This window comes from Microcaecilia unicolor, chromosome 6 (genome assembly GCF_901765095.1).
Source record: "Microcaecilia unicolor chromosome 6, aMicUni1.1, whole genome shotgun sequence".
NCBI lineage: Eukaryota > Metazoa > Chordata > Amphibia > Gymnophiona > Siphonopidae > Microcaecilia > Microcaecilia unicolor.
The window spans coordinates 17,672,921-17,695,402 of record NC_044036.1 but is presented as its reverse complement, the minus strand read 5'-3'; the positions used below and the strand labels follow the sequence as shown (position 1 = coordinate 17,695,402).

General features: G+C 51.3%; 1 protein-coding gene across 1 annotated transcript in view; it reads left to right on the top strand.

The window, feature by feature from the left end:
* The window catches only part of LOC115471948 (cytochrome P450 4B1-like), a 106,381-nt gene that overhangs the window by 42,682 nt on the left and 41,217 nt on the right, over window positions 1-22,482 (top strand). The window contains exons 2-5 of the mRNA XM_030205939.1: window positions 18,213-18,357; window positions 19,203-19,244; window positions 21,220-21,347; window positions 21,794-21,918. Of these exons, the coding sequence (XP_030061799.1) occupies window positions 18,213-18,357; window positions 19,203-19,244; window positions 21,220-21,347; window positions 21,794-21,918 (440 nt within the window). The remainder of the gene's footprint in view (window positions 1-18,212; window positions 18,358-19,202; window positions 19,245-21,219; window positions 21,348-21,793; window positions 21,919-22,482) is intronic.

The window sequence follows — 22,482 nt, the reverse complement described above, 5'->3', positions numbered from 1 at the left end:
GAGTGGCCCCACTGGACAGGAACATACAGGAGTGAAACCCGCTGGACTGGAACACACTGGAACGGAACTGGAACACCCTGGACCTAGGCTTCACCTACACTTGACTGCCTCCCCCTCGGGTTGAGCCCTCAGGTTCTGGCAGCCGGTAGGACTTACAGGAACAACAGGAAGGAAGGTCCAGGGGTGCCCCCTGGCACCTAGGCGAAGGCAAGGCAGACAAGCCGGAACAGTCCGGGTTCTGGCAGTCAGCAGGAATCAACACAATGACTAGTAGACTGTACCCAGGCTAATAGGAACGCTATACCCAGGCAACCAGTCATACACAGGTACATACACAGAGCAAAACTCAGGAGACTAGAACAGCTATAAACCAGCTAACAACAAACTGTGCCCAAGCTAACAAGTCATGCACTGGAAACATACACAGAACAAACTCAGGAGACTTAGCAAAGCTATACACCAGCTAACCACAAAGCTGTGCCCAAGCTAACAAGTCATACACAAGAAACATACACAGAACAAACTCAGGAGACTTAGCAAAGCTATACACCAGCTAACCACAAAGCTGTGCCCAAGCTAACAAGTCATACACAGGAAACAAACACAGAGAACTAGCAGAGCTAGGCACAGGCTACAAACCAGACGGAGCTAAGCAGGCTAATCTAACACTAGGAACAAACACAGAGAGCAAGCAGAGCTAGACACAGAAGGGTAGGAAACCCATAGAGCAAAAAACACAGAAGGGCTGAAACCCTACAGAGCTATACACACAGAAGGGCTGGAAACCCACAAGCGATAAACACGGAAGGGCTAAAACCCTACAGAGCTAAAAACACAGAAGGGCTGAAACCCAACAGAGCTATAAACACAGAAGGGCTGGAAACCCACAAGCGATAAACACAGAAGGGCTAAAACCCTACAGAGCTATAAACACAGAAGGGCTGAAACCCAACAGAGCTATAAACACAGAAGGGCTGGAAACCCACAAGCGATAAACACAGAAGGGCTGAAAACCCACAGAAGGGTAGGAGACCCACAGAACAAATAAATACAGAAGGGCTGAAAACCCACAGAAGGGTAGGAGACCCATAGAACAAATACATACAGAAGGGCTGAAAACCCACAAAAGGGTAGGAGACCCATAGAACAAATAACAAGGAAAGCAAAACGGTGCTAACAGCACACTAACCTCGGGACCTAAGGCACTGCGGAGGGAATGGCAATGCAAAGGCCAGGACTGTAGTCTTCAGGAGACTAATAAAGCCCATCAACACCAGAGCCACAGGTGCAGCAATCACCTTGCAACCAAACAGAGGCTTGACACTCAGAGCAGGCATCCCATAGAAAGTAACAGCGGGAGCCATCTTGGATACTGGCAGAGACGAAGAGGCGGCAGCCATCTTGGAAGAGGCATAGCCCACACAGGTGATGTTCAGTAGGGCAATCCGCACACAGAGCCAGAGAGAAACTAAGACAGAGACAGAGACAGAGACAAGCAGAAGCCAGCACAGCCACTGACTCCCTGAAACAGGGTAAGTATGAGGGTAGTCACGGCCATAGTCGTGACAGTACCTCCCCCTCAAGACCCCCCTCCCGGTCCCCACAGGGGATTCAGGTGTCCAAGGGTAAGTGTGGTGAAACCTCCTGATGGGCTTCAACACACCAACATGAATCACTGGACTGGCAGTAGCAAGCACAACTGGAACTTGAAAAGAGGAGTGGCCCTTGAAACCAGGAAGTCTTTTTGGGCAACCACTATGCCGGCTTAGAGTCTGAGATGCAGCATCTTGGCTGGAACTGGAACTCGGAGCAGGCTCAGCATCTTGGCTGGAACTGGAACTCGGAGCAGGCTCAGCATCTTGGCTGGAACTGGAACTCGGAGCAGGCTCAGCATCTTGGCTGGAACTGGAACTTGGAGCAGGTGCAGCATCTTGGCTGGAACTGGAACTTGGAGCAGGCTCAGCATCTTGGCTGGAACTGGAACTCGGAGCAGGCTCAGCATCTTGGCTGGAACTGGAACTTGGAGCAGGTGCAGCATCTTGGCTGGAACTGGAACTCGGAGCAGGCTCAGCATCTTGGCTGGAACTGGAACTCGGAGCAGGCTCAGCATCTTGGCTGGAACTGGAACCTGGAGCAGGTGCAGCATCTTGGCTGGAACTGGAACTCGGAGCAGGTGCAGCATCTTGGCTGGAACTGGAACTCGGAGCAGGCTCAGCATCTTGGCTGGAACTGGAACTCGGAGGAGATTCAGCTGCAAGGCTGGGCGCCCCCCTCTGGCCGGACTGGGACGTCTCTCTAACATTAGCTTCAGGCAGCGTCTGCCGAGCAGGGTTCAAGAGGAGACGGCCCTGGGATCCCCAGAGCATGCTAGCAGGCTGAAATGCAGAAAATGGGTTTCTCCGGGCCCCAAGCCGTTGAACACATCTTCTCTCAGCTATTGCTTCGGACTGAACAGGAGCTGAACCGGGACTGGGACCCGGACTACAATCAGAGTCTTGACTGGAGCGGGAACTCTGGACAGGAGCTGACCCGGGACCGGGACCCGGACTGGTATCAGAAGCTTGACTGGCAGGGCCCCTCAAACTGGACTCAGGAGCTTGGCTGGGAGCGCCCCGCGAACTGGACTTTAACTGAGGCTTGACAGAACACACCCTTTGGACAGGGATCGGAGGCTCGAGCGGAAGCGCCACTCGAACTGGCCTTCGGAGCTTGATTGGAGGTACCCTCCAGACTGGAAGCGGAGGTGCCACCTGAACCACCCTGTGGACTGGCACCGGAGGCTTGATTAGAAGCCCCCCTCGCACTGGACTCAGTGGCTGGACTGGACGGGTCACTTGGACAAGAACTGGAGACTTGACCCGGAGTGCCACTTGCATAGGCCTTGGAGACTCCATCGAAGGCTTCCCTCGGACTGGACTCAGGGGTTTCAAAGGGCTTGCCACTTGAAGGAGGACAGGAGGCTCGGTCAGCTGTGCCACTCGAACAGGAATCGGAGGTTCAATTTGCAGCGTCCCTCGGACTGGACTCAGAGGCTTGACTGGGAGCGCTACCTGAACTGGAATCGGAGGCTCAGTATGAAGCACCCCCTGGACTGGATTCAGGGACCTAGGTGTCGGCCCTTCTTGGACTGGAATCAGAGGCTTGGTACGCCGTCTCACTTGGCCGGACCTCATGGACCTGCATAGAACCGTCCCTCGGGCTGAACTCAGGAGCTTAGCTGGCGGCTTCACTCGAACAGGATTCGAAGGCTCTGCTTGAAACCCTCCTCGGACTGGACTCAGCGCTGGTGGACTGTAATCCTGAATAGGAACTACCCCGCTATGGTACCGCAGGCTGCTCTGCTGAGGGGGCCTGAGCGGAGGAATTCCCCGGCGTCTTCTTTCGGCCTCAGCCTCCGGAGTATCCCGCAGAGCTGGCTCCTCCAGAAGTCTGAGGCGGTAATCCCAGAGCGAGATAGCAGGGTTCATGTCAGAAACTGGGCTATGGCGGACCAGACGCCACCAGAGACGCTTTCTTTCAGCTGCTGCTTCAGGAGTATCCTTCAGGGCAGGATCAGACAAAAGTATTTCCCGGTAATCATGGAGCGTCAAAACAGGGTTCAGAGAAAAAATTGGGTTGTAGAAATCCACACCATAATCAGGAACTGCACTGGTGCTGGACCCTGGATTGTCCACAGGGAACGAAGCTGTGGACAGGTAGCCAACCTGGACGGCTGATCTTGCCGGACTCATGGCCTTTGCATTCTGTCGCGTGCCCGCCCATGCTGGACGCGCTCTCGAGGTCCTTTGCATACCTTCAGGCTTCTTCCCCGGGAGCGCGGGGTTTGTGAGTCCTTTAAGGCAAAATCACCCTCCAGGTAGAGAGGAGACAAAACTGGACCGGAACTCCGGACTGGATTTCTACACCGGAACACTCGGAACTGGAACGCACCGGACGGGTGCGCACTGGAGTGGGGCCCGCTGGACTGGACACACTGGAGTGGCCCCACTGGACAGGAACATACAGGAGTGAAACCCGCTGGACTGGAACACACTGGAACGGAACTGGAACACCCTGGACCTAGGCTTCACCTACACTTGACTGCCTCCCCCTCGGGTTGAGCCCTCAGGTTCTGGCAGCCGGTAGGACTTACAGGAACAACAGGAAGGAAGGTCCAGGGGTGCCCCCTGGCACCTAGGCGAAGGCAAGGCAGACAAGCCGGAACAGTCCGGGTTCTGGCAGTCAGCAGGAATCAACACAATGACTAGTAGACTGTACCCAGGCTAATAGGAACGCTATACCCAGGCAACCAGTCATACACAGGTACATACACAGAGCAAAACTCAGGAGACTAGAACAGCTATAAACCAGCTAACAACAAACTGTGCCCAAGCTAACAAGTCATGCACTGGAAACATACACAGAACAAACTCAGGAGACTTAGCAAAGCTATACACCAGCTAACCACAAAGCTGTGCCCAAGCTAACAAGTCATACACAAGAAACATACACAGAACAAACTCAGGAGACTTAGCAAAGCTATACACCAGCTAACCACAAAGCTGTGCCCAAGCTAACAAGTCATACACAGGAAACAAACACAGAGAACTAGCAGAGCTAGGCACAGGCTACAAACCAGACGGAGCTAAGCAGGCTAATCTAACACTAGGAACAAACACAGAGAGCAAGCAGAGCTAGACACAGAAGGGTAGGAAACCCATAGAGCAAAAAACACAGAAGGGCTGAAACCCTACAGAGCTATACACACAGAAGGGCTGGAAACCCACAAGCGATAAACACGGAAGGGCTAAAACCCTACAGAGCTAAAAACACAGAAGGGCTGAAACCCAACAGAGCTATAAACACAGAAGGGCTGGAAACCCACAAGCGATAAACACAGAAGGGCTAAAACCCTACAGAGCTATAAACACAGAAGGGCTGAAACCCAACAGAGCTATAAACACAGAAGGGCTGGAAACCCACAAGCGATAAACACAGAAGGGCTGAAAACCCACAGAAGGGTAGGAGACCCACAGAACAAATAAATACAGAAGGGCTGAAAACCCACAGAAGGGTAGGAGACCCATAGAACAAATACATACAGAAGGGCTGAAAACCCACAAAAGGGTAGGAGACCCATAGAACAAATAACAAGGAAAGCAAAACGGTGCTAACAGCACACTAACCTCGGGACCTAAGGCACTGCGGAGGGAATGGCAATGCAAAGGCCAGGACTGTAGTCTTCAGGAGACTAATAAAGCCCATCAACACCAGAGCCACAGGTGCAGCAATCACCTTGCAACCAAACAGAGGCTTGACACTCAGAGCAGGCATCCCATAGAAAGTAACAGCGGGAGCCATCTTGGATACTGGCAGAGACGAAGAGGCGGCAGCCATCTTGGAAGAGGCATAGCCCACACAGGTGATGTTCAGTAGGGCAATCCGCACACAGAGCCAGAGAGAAACTAAGACAGAGACAGAGACAAGCAGAAGCCAGCACAGCCACTGACTCCCTGAAACAGGGTAAGTATGAGGGTAGTCACGGCCATAGTCGTGACAGCACCTCCGCTTCCAGTCCAGAGGGCACCTCCAATCAAGCTCCGAAGGTCAGTTCGAGTGGCGCTTCAGACTGAGCCTTTGACCCCTGTCTGAGGGTTTTTTTCTGTCAAGCCTCAGTTAAAGTCCAGTTTGAGGGGCGCTGCCAGTCAAGCTTTTGATACCAGTCCGGGTCCCAGTCCCGGTTCAGCTCCTGTTCAGAGTTCCCGCTCCAGTCCAGATCCTGATGCCAGTCCGGGTCCCAGCCCCGGCTCAAGTCCTGATTCCAGTCCGCGTCCCAGTCCCGGTTTAGCTCCTGTTCAGAGGTCCAGTTCCACTGTAGACTTTGATGCCAGTCCGGGTCCCAGCCCCGGCTGAAGTCCTGATTCCAGTCCGGGTCTCAATCCAGGGACTGTTCCGGATTCCAGAGTGGGTGTCCAGCCCATGTTTTGCTTCTAGTACTGCTCTTGAGGATGAGATGACTTTCCAAGAGGACTGTGATAGACCTTGTTCTGATTCAGCCTTGGAGAATACCCCTGAAGCTATAGCTGAGAGAAGGAGTGTTCAACGGCTTGGGGTCCGGAGAAACCCATTTTTTGCATTGCACCCTGCTAGCATGCTCTGGGGATACCATGGCCGTTTCCTCTTGGACCCTGCTTGGCGGACAACTCCTGAAGCTAACGCTAGAGAGACATCCCAGTCCAGCCAGAGGGGTGCGTCCAGCCCTGCAGCTGAATCTCTTCCAAGTTCCAGTTGCAGCCAAGATGTTGAGTCCGTTCCAAGCTCCAGTGCCAGCCAAGATGCTGAGTCCGTTCCAGTTCCAGCCAAGATGCTGAGTCTGTTCCAAGTTTCAGTTCCAGCCAAGATGCTGAGTCCGTTCCAAGTTCCAGTTCCAGCCAAGATGCTGAGTCTGTTCCAAGTTTCAGTTCTAGCCAAGATGCTGGGTCCGTTCCAAGTTCCAGTTCCAGTCAAGCACCTGACGCCAGCCCGGGTCCCAGTCCCGGTCTGCTTCTTGACTCTAGTCCGGGTCCCAGTCCCGGTTTGCTTCCTGACTTCCGTCTGGGTTCCCTCAGAGAAGGGTTCCTCTTGAACTTTGTTCCTCTTGCTGCATCCAAGTTCCTGAGTTGGTCCAGCAGTGAGTCGAAGGAGCCTCCTGTTTATAAGCTCCGTTCCTGCCTGCCAGTGCTGGACTTCTTTGTTGCTTCCAGTCCAGTGATCCATGTCTGGGTTTTGAGACCCATCAGGAGGTTTCACCATAGTTACCCCTGGACACCTGAACTCCTCAGGGAGACTGAGAGGGGGGGTCTTGAGGAGGGGGTACTGTCACGTCTGTGGCCTTGACCACCCTCATACATACCCTGTTTCTGGGAGTCAGTGGCTGTGCTGGCTTCTGCTTGTTTCTGTGTTTGCTCTGTGTGAGTTCCTAGTGTTTGCCTAGTTAGCTTGGGCACTGCTCTGCTTGTTAGCTTGTGTACAGCTTCTAGGTCTCCTGAGTTTAGCCTCTGGTTTTCCCCGGTGGGGTTTCCTTGGTTTCTGGAGCTTCAGCCCTAGTCTTGTCCTTTGCCAGTTCTCCTTATTACTGGAGCTCCAGCCCTAGTCTTGCTATTGGTTCTGACCCTTGCCTGTACCTATCTACTGCTCTGCTAGCCGCCTGCCCAGAGACTCCTGCTTTGAACCTGACCACGCCTGTCTCTGCCTATTGTCTATACTCAGATCTTCTCTGCCAGCCACCTGTCTCGGACTTTTGCCAGAACCCGGACATTCCCTGCCTGCCTGTCTCACGTTAGCCTAGGTACCTGGGAGCACTGCTGGATCCTGACTACGGTTGTTCCTGTTGCTGGTTCCAGTTCTGGTTTTCCTGTAAGACCTACCGGCTGCTCGAACCTGAGGGCTCAACCCTCAGGGAAAGGCAGCTAAGCGTAGGTGAAGCCTCCTCCAGTGTGTTCCGGTCCGGTGCGTTCCAGGCCCGAGTGTGTTCCAGTGCAGGACTCCAGTCCGGGGTTCCAGTCCAGCCTTGTCTCTTCTCTGCTCCAAAGGTGATCTTGCCTGCCACTGCCGCTCCTCGGCCGTGGTCCAAGGACTCACGTACCCAGGGTTCCCGGGGAAGAAGCCTGACAGAATGCCAAGGTCCTCGAGAACGCAACAGAATGCAAAGGCCATGAGTCCGGCAAGATCAGCCGTCCAGGTGGGCTTCCTGCCCATAGCTTCGTTCGCTATGGACAATCCGGGTGCAGTTTCTGATTTTGACTCTGATCCTTATGTCAGCCCAGTTTCTTTTTTGGGTCCTTTTATGACGCTTCGGGAGTACCGAGATAAACGTTTGTCTGATCCAGCCCTGAAGGATACTCCTGAAGCAGCAGCTGAAAGAAAGCGTCTCTGGTGGCGTCTGCTCCGCCATAGCCCAGTTTCTGACATGAATCCTGCTATCTCGCTCTGTGAGTACCGCCTCAGACTTCTGGAGGAGTCAGCTCTGCGGGATACTCCTGAAGCTGAGGCCGAAAGAAGACGCCGGGGAATTCCTCTGCTCAGGTCTCCTCAGCAGAGCAGCCTGCGGTACCATAGCAGATTAGTTCCTATTCGGGATTCCGGTCCACCGGCGCTGAGTCCAGTCCGAGGAGAGTTTCAAGCGGAGCCTTCGATTCCTGATCGAGTGAAGCCGCCAGTTAAGCCTCTGAGTTTGTTCCGAGGGACGGTCCTGACCAGGTCTCTGAGGTCAGGCCGAGTGAGATGTCGGACCAAGCCTCTGATTCCAGTCCAAGTAGCGCCATCACCTAGGCGCCTGAGTCCAGTCCAGGGAGTGCTTCATACCGAGTCCCTGCTTCCAGTTCAAGTAACGCTTCCACTTAAGCCTCCGAGTCCAGTTCGAGGGAAGCTTTCGATTGAGCCTCTGATTCCTGCTCGAGTGGCGCTCCGGGCCGAGCCTCCAGTCCTCATTCAAGTGGCACGCCCTTTGAAACCCCTGAGTCCAGTCCAAGGGGTGCTTCTGACGGAGTCTCCGAGGCCTATGCAAGTGGCACTCCGGGTCGAGCCTCCGGTTCTTGTCCAAGTGACCCGTCCAGTCTAGCCACTGAGTCCAGTTCGAGGGGGGCTTCCAACCAAGCCTCCGGTGCCAGTCCACAGGGTGGTTCAGGTGGCACCTCCGCTTCCAGTCCAGAGGGCACCTCCAATCAAGCTCCGAAGGTCAGTTCGAGTGGCGCTTCAGACTGAGCCTTTGACCCCTGTCTGAGGGTTTTTTTCTGTCAAGCCTCAGTTAAAGTCCAGTTTGAGGGGCGCTGCCAGTCAAGCTTTTGATACCAGTCCGGGTCCCAGTCCCGGTTCAGCTCCTGTTCAGAGTTCCCGCTCCAGTCCAGATCCTGATGCCAGTCCGGGTCCCAGCCCCGGCTCAAGTCCTGATTCCAGTCCGCGTCCCAGTCCCGGTTTAGCTCCTGTTCAGAGGTCCAGTTCCACTGTAGACTTTGATGCCAGTCCGGGTCCCAGCCCCGGCTGAAGTCCTGATTCCAGTCCGGGTCTCAATCCAGGGACTGTTCCGGATTCCAGAGTGGGTGTCCAGCCCATGTTTTGCTTCTAGTACTGCTCTTGAGGATGAGATGACTTTCCAAGAGGACTGTGATAGACCTTGTTCTGATTCAGCCTTGGAGAATACCCCTGAAGCTATAGCTGAGAGAAGGAGTGTTCAACGGCTTGGGGTCCGGAGAAACCCATTTTTTGCATTGCACCCTGCTAGCATGCTCTGGGGATACCATGGCCGTTTCCTCTTGGACCCTGCTTGGCGGACAACTCCTGAAGCTAACGCTAGAGAGACATCCCAGTCCAGCCAGAGGGGTGCGTCCAGCCCTGCAGCTGAATCTCTTCCAAGTTCCAGTTGCAGCCAAGATGTTGAGTCCGTTCCAAGCTCCAGTGCCAGCCAAGATGCTGAGTCCGTTCCAGTTCCAGCCAAGATGCTGAGTCTGTTCCAAGTTTCAGTTCCAGCCAAGATGCTGAGTCCGTTCCAAGTTCCAGTTCCAGCCAAGATGCTGAGTCTGTTCCAAGTTTCAGTTCTAGCCAAGATGCTGGGTCCGTTCCAAGTTCCAGTTCCAGTCAAGCACCTGACGCCAGCCCGGGTCCCAGTCCCGGTCTGCTTCTTGACTCTAGTCCGGGTCCCAGTCCCGGTTTGCTTCCTGACTTCCGTCTGGGTTCCCTCAGAGAAGGGTTCCTCTTGAACTTTGTTCCTCTTGCTGCATCCAAGTTCCTGAGTTGGTCCAGCAGTGAGTCGAAGGAGCCTCCTGTTTATAAGCTCCGTTCCTGCCTGCCAGTGCTGGACTTCTTTGTTGCTTCCAGTCCAGTGATCCATGTCTGGGTTTTGAGACCCATCAGGAGGTTTCACCATAGTTACCCCTGGACACCTGAACTCCTCAGGGAGACCGAGAGGGGGGGTCTTGAGGAGGGGGTACTGTCACGTCTGTGGCCTTGACCACCCTCATACATACCCTGTTTCTGGGAGTCAGTGGCTGTGCTGGCTTCTGCTTGTTTCTGTGTTTGCTCTGTGTGAGTTCCTAGTGTTTGCCTAGTTAGCTTGGGCACTGCTCTGCTTGTTAGCTTGTGTACAGCTTCTAGGTCTCCTGAGTTTAGCCTCTGGTTTTCCCCGGTGGGGTTTCCTTGGTTTCTGGAGCTTCAGCCCTAGTCTTGTCCTTTGCCAGTTCTCCTTATTACTGGAGCTCCAGCCCTAGTCTTGCTATTGGTTCTGACCCTTGCCTGTACCTATCTACTGCTCTGCTAGCCGCCTGCCCAGAGACTCCTGCTTTGAACCTGACCACGCCTGTCTCTGCCTATTGTCTATACTCAGATCTTCTCTGCCAGCCACCTGTCTCGGACTTTTGCCAGAACCCGGACATTCCCTGCCTGCCTGTCTCACGTTAGCCTAGGTACCTGGGAGCACTGCTGGATCCTGACTACGGTTGTTCCTGTTGCTGGTTCCAGTTCTGGTTTTCCTGTAAGACCTACCGGCTGCTCGAACCTGAGGGCTCAACCCTCAGGGAAAGGCAGCTAAGCGTAGGTGAAGCCTCCTCCAGTGTGTTCCGGTCCGGTGCGTTCCAGGCCCGAGTGTGTTCCAGTGCAGGACTCCAGTCCGGGGTTCCAGTCCAGCCTTGTCTCTTCTCTGCTCCAAAGGTGATCTTGCCTGCCACTGCCGCTCCTCGGCCGTGGTCCAAGGACTCACGTACCCAGGGTTCCCGGGGAAGAAGCCTGACAGAATGCCAAGGTCCTCGAGAACGCAACAGAATGCAAAGGCCATGAGTCCGGCAAGATCAGCCGTCCAGGTGGGCTTCCTGCCCATAGCTTCGTTCGCTATGGACAATCCGGGTGCAGTTTCTGATTTTGACTCTGATCCTTATGTCAGCCCAGTTTCTTTTTTGGGTCCTTTTATGACGCTTCGGGAGTACCGAGATAAACGTTTGTCTGATCCAGCCCTGAAGGATACTCCTGAAGCAGCAGCTGAAAGAAAGCGTCTCTGGTGGCGTCTGCTCCGCCATAGCCCAGTTTCTGACATGAATCCTGCTATCTCGCTCTGTGAGTACCGCCTCAGACTTCTGGAGGAGTCAGCTCTGCGGGATACTCCTGAAGCTGAGGCCGAAAGAAGACGCCGGGGAATTCCTCTGCTCAGGTCTCCTCAGCAGAGCAGCCTGCGGTACCATAGCAGATTAGTTCCTATTCGGGATTCCGGTCCACCGGCGCTGAGTCCAGTCCGAGGAGAGTTTCAAGCGGAGCCTTCGATTCCTGATCGAGTGAAGCCGCCAGTTAAGCCTCTGAGTTTGTTCCGAGGGACGGTCCTGACCAGGTCTCTGAGGTCAGGCCGAGTGAGATGTCGGACCAAGCCTCTGATTCCAGTCCAAGTAGCGCCATCACCTAGGCGCCTGAGTCCAGTCCAGGGAGTGCTTCATACCGAGTCCCTGCTTCCAGTTCAAGTAACGCTTCCACTTAAGCCTCCGAGTCCAGTTCGAGGGAAGCTTTCGATTGAGCCTCTGATTCCTGCTCGAGTGGCGCTCCGGGCCGAGCCTCCAGTCCTCATTCAAGTGGCACGCCCTTTGAAACCCCTGAGTCCAGTCCAAGGGGTGCTTCTGACGGAGTCTCCGAGGCCTATGCAAGTGGCACTCCGGGTCGAGCCTCCGGTTCTTGTCCAAGTGACCCGTCCAGTCTAGCCACTGAGTCCAGTTCGAGGGGGGCTTCCAACCAAGCCTCCGGTGCCAGTCCACAGGGTGGTTCAGGTGGCACCTCCGCTTCCAGTCCAGAGGGCACCTCCAATCAAGCTCCGAAGGTCAGTTCGAGTGGCGCTTCAGACTGAGCCTTTGACCCCTGTCTGAGGGTTTTTTTCTGTCAAGCCTCAGTTAAAGTCCAGTTTGAGGGGCGCTGCCAGTCAAGCTTTTGATACCAGTCCGGGTCCCAGTCCCGGTTCAGCTCCTGTTCAGAGTTCCCGCTCCAGTCCAGATCCTGATGCCAGTCCGGGTCCCAGCCCCGGCTCAAGTCCTGATTCCAGTCCGCGTCCCAGTCCCGGTTTAGCTCCTGTTCAGAGGTCCAGTTCCACTGTAGACTTTGATGCCAGTCCGGGTCCCAGCCCCGGCTGAAGTCCTGATTCCAGTCCGGGTCTCAATCCAGGGACTGTTCCGGATTCCAGAGTGGGTGTCCAGCCCATGTTTTGCTTCTAGTACTGCTCTTGAGGATGAGATGACTTTCCAAGAGGACTGTGATAGACCTTGTTCTGATTCAGCCTTGGAGAATACCCCTGAAGCTATAGCTGAGAGAAGGAGTGTTCAACGGCTTGGGGTCCGGAGAAACCCATTTTTTGCATTGCACCCTGCTAGCATGCTCTGGGGATACCATGGCCGTTTCCTCTTGGACCCTGCTTGGCGGACAACTCCTGAAGCTAACGCTAGAGAGACATCCCAGTCCAGCCAGAGGGGTGCGTCCAGCCCTGCAGCTGAATCTCTTCCAAGTTCCAGTTGCAGCCAAGATGTTGAGTCCGTTCCAAGCTCCAGTGCCAGCCAAGATGCTGAGTCCGTTCCAGTTCCAGCCAAGATGCTGAGTCTGTTCCAAGTTTCAGTTCCAGCCAAGATGCTGAGTCCGTTCCAAGTTCCAGTTCCAGCCAAGATGCTGAGTCTGTTCCAAGTTTCAGTTCTAGCCAAGATGCTGGGTCCGTTCCAAGTTCCAGTTCCAGTCAAGCACCTGACGCCAGCCCGGGTCCCAGTCCCGGTCTGCTTCTTGACTCTAGTCCGGGTCCCAGTCCCGGTTTGCTTCCTGACTTCCGTCTGGGTTCCCTCAGAGAAGGGTTCCTCTTGAACTTTGTTCCTCTTGCTGCATCCAAGTTCCTGAGTTGGTCCAGCAGTGAGTCGAAGGAGCCTCCTGTTTATAAGCTCCGTTCCTGCCTGCCAGTGCTGGACTTCTTTGTTGCTTCCAGTCCAGTGATCCATGTCTGGGTTTTGAGACCCATCAGGAGGTTTCACCATAGTTACCCCTGGACACCTGAACTCCTCAGGGAGACTGAGAGGGGGGGTCTTGAGGAGGGGGTACTGTCACGTCTGTGGCCTTGACCACCCTCATACATACCCTGTTTCTGGGAGTCAGTGGCTGTGCTGGCTTCTGCTTGTTTCTGTGTTTGCTCTGTGTGAGTTCCTAGTGTTTGCCTAGTTAGCTTGGGCACTGCTCTGCTTGTTAGCTTGTGTACAGCTTCTAGGTCTCCTGAGTTTAGCCTCTGGTTTTCCCCGGTGGGGTTTCCTTGGTTTCTGGAGCTTCAGCCCTAGTCTTGTCCTTTGCCAGTTCTCCTTATTACTGGAGCTCCAGCCCTAGTCTTGCTATTGGTTCTGACCCTTGCCTGTACCTATCTACTGCTCTGCTAGCCGCCTGCCCAGAGACTCCTGCTTTGAACCTGACCACGCCTGTCTCTGCCTATTGTCTATACTCAGATCTTCTCTGCCAGCCACCTGTCTCGGACTTTTGCCAGAACCCGGACATTCCCTGCCTGCCTGTCTCACGTTAGCCTAGGTACCTGGGAGCACTGCTGGATCCTGACTACGGTTGTTCCTGTTGCTGGTTCCAGTTCTGGTTTTCCTGTAAGCCCTACCGGCTGCTCGAACCTGAGGGCTGAACCCTCGGGGAAAGGCAGCTAAGCGTAGGTGAAGCCTCCTCCAGTGTGTTCCGGTCCGGTGCATTCCAGTCCCGAGTGTGTTCCAGTGCAGGACTCCAGTCCGGGGTTCCAGTCCAGCCTTGTCTCTTCTCTGCTCCGAAGGTGATCTTGCCTGCCACTGCCGCTCCTCGGCTGTGGTCCAAGGACTCACGTACCCAGGGTTCCCGGGGAAGAAGCCTGACAGAATGCCAAGGTCCTCGAGAACGCAACAGGTCTTGCGCCAGCTACAGCCCTCTGCCGGGAGTCATCTGATAGGCCTCAAGAGCTAGCGCGCGTGGGCCACAGCGGCAGTGCAGAAAGAGGCAGGAAGATAGGAGCAGGTAAAAAGAAAGGTGCCGGTACTCTGTACCAGAAAAAAAAAAAAAAAAGCTCTTCCACTGATACTACCTTCTTCAACCTGCCAATTCTCCCACTTCTGCCATAAAACCTTTTCTCTTTAAAAACACCACCTCCACCCACTGCTGAAGTATTCAGGACGAGAGCAACGAGCTTCTGAGAATGTACAAACTGTGAGTAAAGCAGCTACATTTATTCAATAAGGTAAATTTCAGAAAATAAAAATAGAAACTTCTTGTATGTGCTGACGTGCTAAGGTTATACTCCCTCTGGCTCCAGATAAAGGAGGACAGATGGAGCCAGTCCAGGTTTTACTTCCCTTTTCTGGAGCCCTATGGCAAACCTAGTTGGGGATTATAGCAGGTGTCTCTGCTGTAGGAGGATATTACGCTTTAAGAGGGCCAGAAAAAACACAAATGTAGCAATGAATACAAATTCAGTGGTCAGATATTACCTTGATAATTGTCTGAAGTTAGTAGAATTTCAAATAGTAAAGTTTAGAACTCCTGAGTAGGTGAAAGACTAATTAATACTAAGACCAAGATGTCCGCTGAGGTCATGGAGTGGGGTTTTAATGTACTTGGGGGAGGTGTGTGGGTGAGAGGGAAGGGAGAAAGTTTGTATATAAATCCTTAAAGATTTTCATGATTTTATCATTCATTTATGCGCATTATAAGTGAGATATGCCAATTTATTTAGAAACTTTAATACAATTGTAGTCAGGTCTCCACCCCTCTGCAGGGAGGAGACCAGTTAGTAGGCCTTGGTGGTATTTAAATACAGCTTCACTGCACTTTGCCTTGGTGACTTCCTGTTTATGAGCTCAAAGTAAGAGTCCTTACCCACGTAACGTTCAGCTTCTAATAGGTAGGGCTCTTTGTTTGACTCCAGACCCCCATCTCCATATTCATATAGGCCCGTGCCTAGGGCAACTTCAACCCCAAGCTCAATATAATGTCCTGTATCTGGGTTTCCTCCTGCCCCGCCAATCAGTCCCTACAGTCCTTAGGAGGAATTCAGTCATTAATAGGTTGGAGAAAAAACCCCTCCAGGTGTCAGTTCATTCCTCCCCCTTTAGCAAGGTTCATAGCAAACCCGCATTCACATATGTGCCTCCCTTCAGCTCCCCAGCTCCAACACGAATCGGAGTCCATTGATACATATATCTACGGGACATTGCTGTTGCTTTTAGCTTCAACCATTGGTATATGAAACAGTTCCATTGCTTTCTGTCACGGCCATTGAGGCTTGTTACATGAGGCTCAATGCCGTGGAGTGTAACCCTGGCATATCAAATCACCTGAAGTCTCTATTATTTTTATGAAGTCTCTTTTATTGACTAAATCACAGATAATTTACTCACAGATAGGATACAGAGACTTCTTAATCTGGAAGCTGTGGGAGGTGGAGATCTGAAGAGAGGTAGTTGTATTGCAAGGGAAGGGGAAGGTAGTTGAACAGGTAGAAATAGTTCAAAGCTGGGTGACTGGAATGTGCGATATCTCATTTGGAAGGAGATATTCTCAGGGTAAAAATCCAGGTTCTTTACAAGGAGTTCTCAGCAGGACAGAGCTGTGTGGAGCCAGATGGTGTTAGCTCCATGTCCCTGGCTAGAATGATGAAAGAAGCCCCTCGTGGCTGAAAGGACAAAGAAGTGGTGGGGCTTCACACAGGGAGGAGCGGATAGAGACCAATGGGGACAGAGCCTGCCATCGATAGCAAGGGGTGGTCCTAGAGATAGGAGGGAAAGGTCATACCTGGCTGACCTCTCAGGACAGAGATATTAAGCCTGGACAGGAAGTGACAGCAGGAAGACAAAAGAGCCAAGCTTGGCAGAGAGAGAGAGAGAGAAAGTCTGGGCAGCCTCACAACCAGTGGTTACAGTTCTTACACAGCCAAACAAGTGTGGTTGCACTGCCAGTGAACTACATTACCCACAGTGCCTTCCTCATATATCTTTACAATGAGAGACTGCAGCAGCAAAGTCCTTAGAAACGAGAATAACAGTAAAGGCATTACACACATTTTAGGATCACGTTATAAACTAGTGCGAGGCTGTCAGAGGACAGAACACTTTCAACTTCAACCCTTTATTCTTCCACCCTCCTCCTGTGTATTAGCAGAGGCTGAAGGAAACCCCTCCTGTATCTATACCAGCACCAACTCCTGGTATCCTCCTACATGGGTCCGGGTTCAGCTTTCTATCTGGTTCTTTTCTCCTTCCCCAGAAACCTTCTCCCTCTCTGCACCGAGAGCAGGGCTGCTATGAGCCATTTCAATTGCTCCCCTTTCATCTTGGCCAGAGCAGAGACATCCATAGGTTCCTGATCCTCAGTTGCCTCCTGATTAGACCTCCCCAGCCAATCACCCTCCTCCCCCTTGGGAGCCTGGGAGTTGTAGTTCTGGGCACTCCTCTTGGCCGGGTCAGGTGCTGTATCCTGGGACTGCTGGGAACTGTAGTCCTCTTTCCTCTCAGAGGAAGGGGAAAGACTGCCCTTCCTCAGAGGGGAGGGCAATCTACACCGGGGCATCTGGGACCTGTAGTCTCCTGGGTTTTCCGGGTAAGGTTTACCTTCCCGGCCTTTTTTCCTACAGACTTTCCTGCCCCCTCTCCTGGGCTCCTCACAAAAATAAATTCAACAAGTTGAAAACTACACATACTGTGACAAAATGGTGAATTTCTCCTCCGTCCATTTACAAATTGTGTAGGTCCATTCAGGGACTGGGTGTGAAAGACACGGTAAAGGTTCTCATTACGATGACAAAGGCTGTATAATGAGGCGTGTGTAGGGTTACCATATTTGGTCCCCCCAAAAAGAGGACACATGCCCCGCCCCTACCCCCTTTCACCCCACCCCACCCGATCACATATCGCCCCCACCCCTTTCACACACCCCCCCCCCCCCCCCGTCAAACACACCTAAAGGTGTACTATCCTCCCCTCCCCTTACCATACTCTACTGCCCCAGTTGGTCTAGTGACCTCTTTGGGGCAGGAAAAAGCCCACTCTTTCCTGCCCGGAGCGCCTGCATACTGTTCCCCTTGTTGAAGGTCCCGGCACCGATTCAAAATGGCTGCCAAGAGTTGAAGCAGCCTCGCGAGAAGTCTTGCGAGGCCGCGTCAACTCTCGGCGGCCATTTTGAATCGGCGCCGGGACCATCAGCAAGAGGAACAGTATGCAGGGCAGCACTCCGGGCAGGAAAGAGGGGCTCTTTCCTGCCCCGAAGAAGTCACTAGACCACAAGGGCAGAAGAGTAAGGTAAGGGGAGGGGAGTAGGATAGGACACCATTAGGCCCGGCCGCCAGCCTGCCCGTTTGTCCGCAAATCCGGACAAACAGGCAGGCTGGCAAAACCCGCCCGGTTGCCCGGCCATGTCCTCAAACAGAGGACATGTCCGGGTAAAACCGGACATCTGGTAACCCTAGGCATGTGTCTTTGTGTTCATGTGTGTGTGTACTTGTGTCTTTAGATGCATATATGTGTGACTGTGGGTGTGTCGTGCCCCTTTGTGTGTGTGTGCACACATGTTTTTGTGTTTGCTTGTGTGTATGTCTGTGGGTGTGGGTGTCTGGATCTTTGTACCTATGCACCCTCCCATCCTTCTCTTTCCATCTCTCCTTAATTTTATCCCTCCTTACCCTTTCTCCCAAGTTACACTATCCTATCCTGTCTACCCTCTTTTATCCTAGTCATATATTATCTAGCTCAACTTATACACTACTAAGCCCAACTTTACATTGTTTTACTACTGTTTTATTAAAATTCTATTAACTTTGTATTTCAAATTACTATGTAAGCCGCATTGAGCCTGCATTGTGTGGGAAAGCGCGGGGTACAAATGTAATAATAATAATAAAAATGCATACAGATGGACAGACAAACAGGGAGACATATGGAGCCTCTCTGAACGCTTGGGCAAAATGCATCTAAAACACTGATTTGGATAAGGATTAATATTCCACCAGCAGTGGAAATCATCTTTAGCAGTGTAGACCAGAAAAACAGCAGACTGGATGGGCAAATTGTTAATTATCTGCCGTCATCTGCAGTATTACACACAGGAATACAAGCTCATGCATACCACAATAGAAACCTAGGACTGGATTTCACTGTTCCCTGCATAGTTGCCTCAAAGCTTCTGATCAAACAGATCCTGCCTAGGACAGCATGTTCTGCTCTTACACTCTCTCTTCTCTCTCCATATCTTAGCTTCGCACGGATGGGACCGATTTGGACACTGTCGTGTCCTGGGCAAATGAATACCCCTATGGCTTCCGTGTGTGGTTTGGCAATTTCTTTCCTACCCTCTTCGTCACGCACCCTGACTACGCTAAGACTGTGTTTGGCAGATCAGGTAAGCAGCTGTCACAGAAAGACTGGATTCTGCTGAGCAGAAGGTTCTGTGGTGAAATGAACGTTCACAAGTGCCGTGTGTACATTGAAAGGTACCTTCTACCTGCAAATAAATGAGAAGGCTTTGTGAGGTTGAGCCGACTACACGGCATCTGAAGTCTGAGGGGCCCTTTTAAAGAGGCGCGCTGAAAAATGGCCTGCGGTAGTGTAGACGCGTGTTTTGGGCACGCGCTGAATCATTTTTCAGCGCACCTGTAAAAAATGCCTTTTTTCAAATTTTTGCCGAAAATGGACGTGTGGAAAAATGAAAACTGCCGCCCGTTCATTTTGGGTCTGAGACTTTACCACCAGCCATTGACCTAGCGGTAAAGTCTTACGCGGTGACCGGGCAGTAATGACCCACACATGTCAAATGACACGTGTCCAAAAATACATTTTTCGGACGTGCATATTGAACGTGCGCCAAAAATGAAATTACTGCAAGAGCCACATGTAGCTGGGTGGTAAGTCCATTTTGGCATGTGTTGGGTGCACGTAAATGCTTGCGCAACTTAGTAAAAGGGCCCCTTAATCCCTAAAATCTAGTCAATGTGTTATCTTTAAATAGCAATTTAAATCTGAGGAGAAATTATCAGGCAGCATCCATGTTTCCATGCAAAGCACCGATCTCTGTAACCCTGTGATTCCTCTATGGTCTCAGAGCTCCTTCTGTTGACCTCTGGCAGCAGGGTTAAATTCTGCTGCTGGGTTTATGCAGTAAAGAAATCCTGATCTTTCGGGGCTTGTGATGGTTAATGTTTACATGTGATGAACATGCTTACTGTACATATGTGTTGGACCTTGCAGAGCCTAAGGACTGGACCTACAGCTGTTTGGAACCCTGGATTGGTAAGTACAATCACCTCTGATCTCTCTTCTTGAACTCAATAAAGATTATTTAAGAACGTGGTAAGGGCAGGAAATGCAGAACCTGCAATATTCATAGCAGCCTGAATATGGAAGGACAGGGCACTGTGCAAACGATATGGCCCATCAAAACACCCATATTGCTTCCCCTTGTGTCTGTGAACCGAGGGGGAAATTCTGTAACTGGGCACCACAGTTTAAGCACCTGGATCCAGCGATGGCATCTGGGTGTCAACTTTCCATTAAAGAATGCTAGCACAAATCGTCATCAATGCGCCTAATTTCGGCGCACCCATCTCAATAGCAGGTGTAAATGCGTGCACCCAAAGCGGCACTTTAGTGTATAACTACTGTAAGTTACATTTCCCATGCAATCACATGTAAATAACATAAACGAACCATGCTCCTCCCCTGGGAACGCCCTCCAAGCATTTGCAGTGGAAGCAAGTTGCACAAGAATAGCGCTGAGCCATAACCTAGCGCTTACATGCGCATGCGTACGCTTATCCTTGCAAGTGCTAGTACTCTGTGCACATGGTGCTTACATTTAGGTCAGTCAAAAAAATGTAGGGATGGACGAATGGTCTTCCAGTAGAAAACAGAGGTCACACTTGAAAGTAGATGAAATAAACACCTTTACAGGGGATTCTTAAATCGAGCTATTTACATATAGCCAAATACTCCTGTCCATTCCTATCCTAGTAGCCAGGTGTTGGCTTCAAGGGCTATATTTCTGCTACTCCCAATCTCTTCTCTTCCATCTTCCTCTAGGGCTGTTCTCCTTCCACATGTACACCACACTGGGTTGTGCCCCAGCCTTGAAAAGACGTTTTTCTGCCCTAGGTTCCGCTCCTGGATACGATTCCCCAATCCTACCAAAGCTCTTGCTCCTTCACCAGTTATTGTGAAAGTGGCAATGACTGCTCCTTAATTTCTGCCCAATTGTAAATGGCATTCCAGGACCCCCCTCCCCCTTCCTGGTCACTTGGCAGGGGCTTGCAGGCAACCAGAGATCACTAGGCTCCCTTAGTCAGAGGCGAAGCCAAGGACTTCTTTCTGCTCAAAATTTCCTCTTTTGTTCTCTCTAAACTCCCACTCTGTCACTCCACAGAACATGGGCACCTTACCTCTGCATTTTGTTTCCTGAACGCTCCTATGGGCTGGGCGTCCTCCCACCTGGGGGCCTCCCGGTCACTCCCCCCAGTGACTCAACCAAGGATTTGGGGGGTCATTCGGAACCTAACCTTTCGAACATATAGGTTGCCCCAATCTGTCTGATCTTTCAGATTATCTGTACATTTGTCTTTTAGATTGTAAGCTCTTTGAGCAGGGACTGTCCTTCCATGTTAAATTGTACAGCACTGCGTAACCCTAGTAGCGCTTTAGAAATGTTAAGTAGTAGTAGTAGTAGTCTTTTACTAAGGCACACTCAAGTTTTTGGCGCGTGCTAAAATTCTAGGTGCGCTAAACATTAGACACGCCAGTGCATACCTATGGGCATCTCTAATGTTTAGCGCACCCACAATTTTAGCGTGCGCTAAAAAAGTGAGCGCGCCTTAGTAAAAGACGCCCTCTATCTTTTAGTGGCCCCTATTTCATAGGGGATTACATATGTTTATATTTGGTGATTTTACTATTGTGAACAAAATTGTAAGTTTTATGTTAAACTACACCTGCTGTACATCTCCATGAGTGAATCTCTTCATAAAGGCGGTTAATAAATCCCAATAAATAAATACATATCTTTATTGGTGGCATCAACTGTATCAGGATTCTAAAACATCAAAAATATTTCCTTCTATTTGTTTAAAAATATTTCCATGCAATTTCATTGAGTGTCCCTGGTCTTTGTACTTTTTGAATAATCCTCAGCCCTGTGTAGGGTTTTACCTTGAATCACAGGGCTGGATCTCAGAAAGTGATGTAACCAGATATCTGTTACTGGTGTCCCTGGCAGGGAAAGGATTGCTGCTCCTCTCTGGTCCAAAGTGGCTCCAACACCGTAAGCTGCTGACTCCAGCCTTTCACTACGACATCCTGAAACCTTACACAAAGCAGATGTCAGAGTGCACCAAGATCATGCTGGTGAGGACTCTTATGTCGATTGTTCAGGATTTTTAAAATCATTTTCTGGTACACTCATTGACTTTCTGCGTTGACGAGGGCTAGAACAGAATGATGACAAGGTGATCGTTATTGCTCCTTGAACAAACTAAAACCATCATCTTTGTCCACTGTACTAAAGCAAATGAAATAGTGTCATACTTAACAGAGACCTTCCAGAAGAGGGCAGGTCACCAGATCCTCAGATGCTAAGATCAGATCATGGTTCCAGCACTGATGGATATTTATAGTTCATCATCAAACATTCACTATAATCACATCATGTTGCCGAGCAAGGCCGTGGCTTTCTGAATCTTGAGTTTTGTATCTCCCTTGAAGTTGAGAGAGAGAGAGAGAGATACTTCTGTTACCATGGGTAACAGTACTCTGTAGGATTATTTTTAATATGTTTCTCTTATTCTCCTCAGGACAAGTGGGAAAAGTTTGCCAACGAGAACAAGCCGGTGGAACTTTTCCAGCACGTCAGCTTGATGACTCTGGACAGCATCATGAAATGCGCCTTCGGTTGTAACAGCAACTTGCAGAATGAGGGGTCAGTATCCAAAGCTTTACACCCCATCAATTAATTTTCAGTCCCTTGGCCTGCGGCCCTTCCACTATGAGTTTGATAATTAAATTCATCAATCATGATTATTGATCATCACACAAGCATCCCATAGAAAGGCCGGTTAAGATTTGTGCTAATGATTCTTTGACTTTGGCTATCAGGTTCTATTGTTTTGCTGTGACTGCAGCTGCTCCCATGAAGCTGCTGCCCTAGGCAACCACCTAGGCTAGCTCAATGATTGGGCCGGCCCTGTCAGTATCCCATTCTGCTGAATCCCAGTGAAATCCCAAACGGTATCTTGCAGTGCTGACTGTATAGACTGGGAAAATATTCCTCTTTGAAGACCTATAAGGACTTGATTCACTGAAGCCTTTTTCTCAATCATTGTTTATGGGGAGGAACCTTGATGAAACAGGACATAAATACACGAATCTAAACTGGAGTGAGAAAGTCTGAGCTTAACTTGGGATCATCTTGTTGTACCAGAAGGTAAACTGAATAGACTATTTGGGCCTTAAGGGTCTTTATCTGCTGTCATGTTCTACGGGG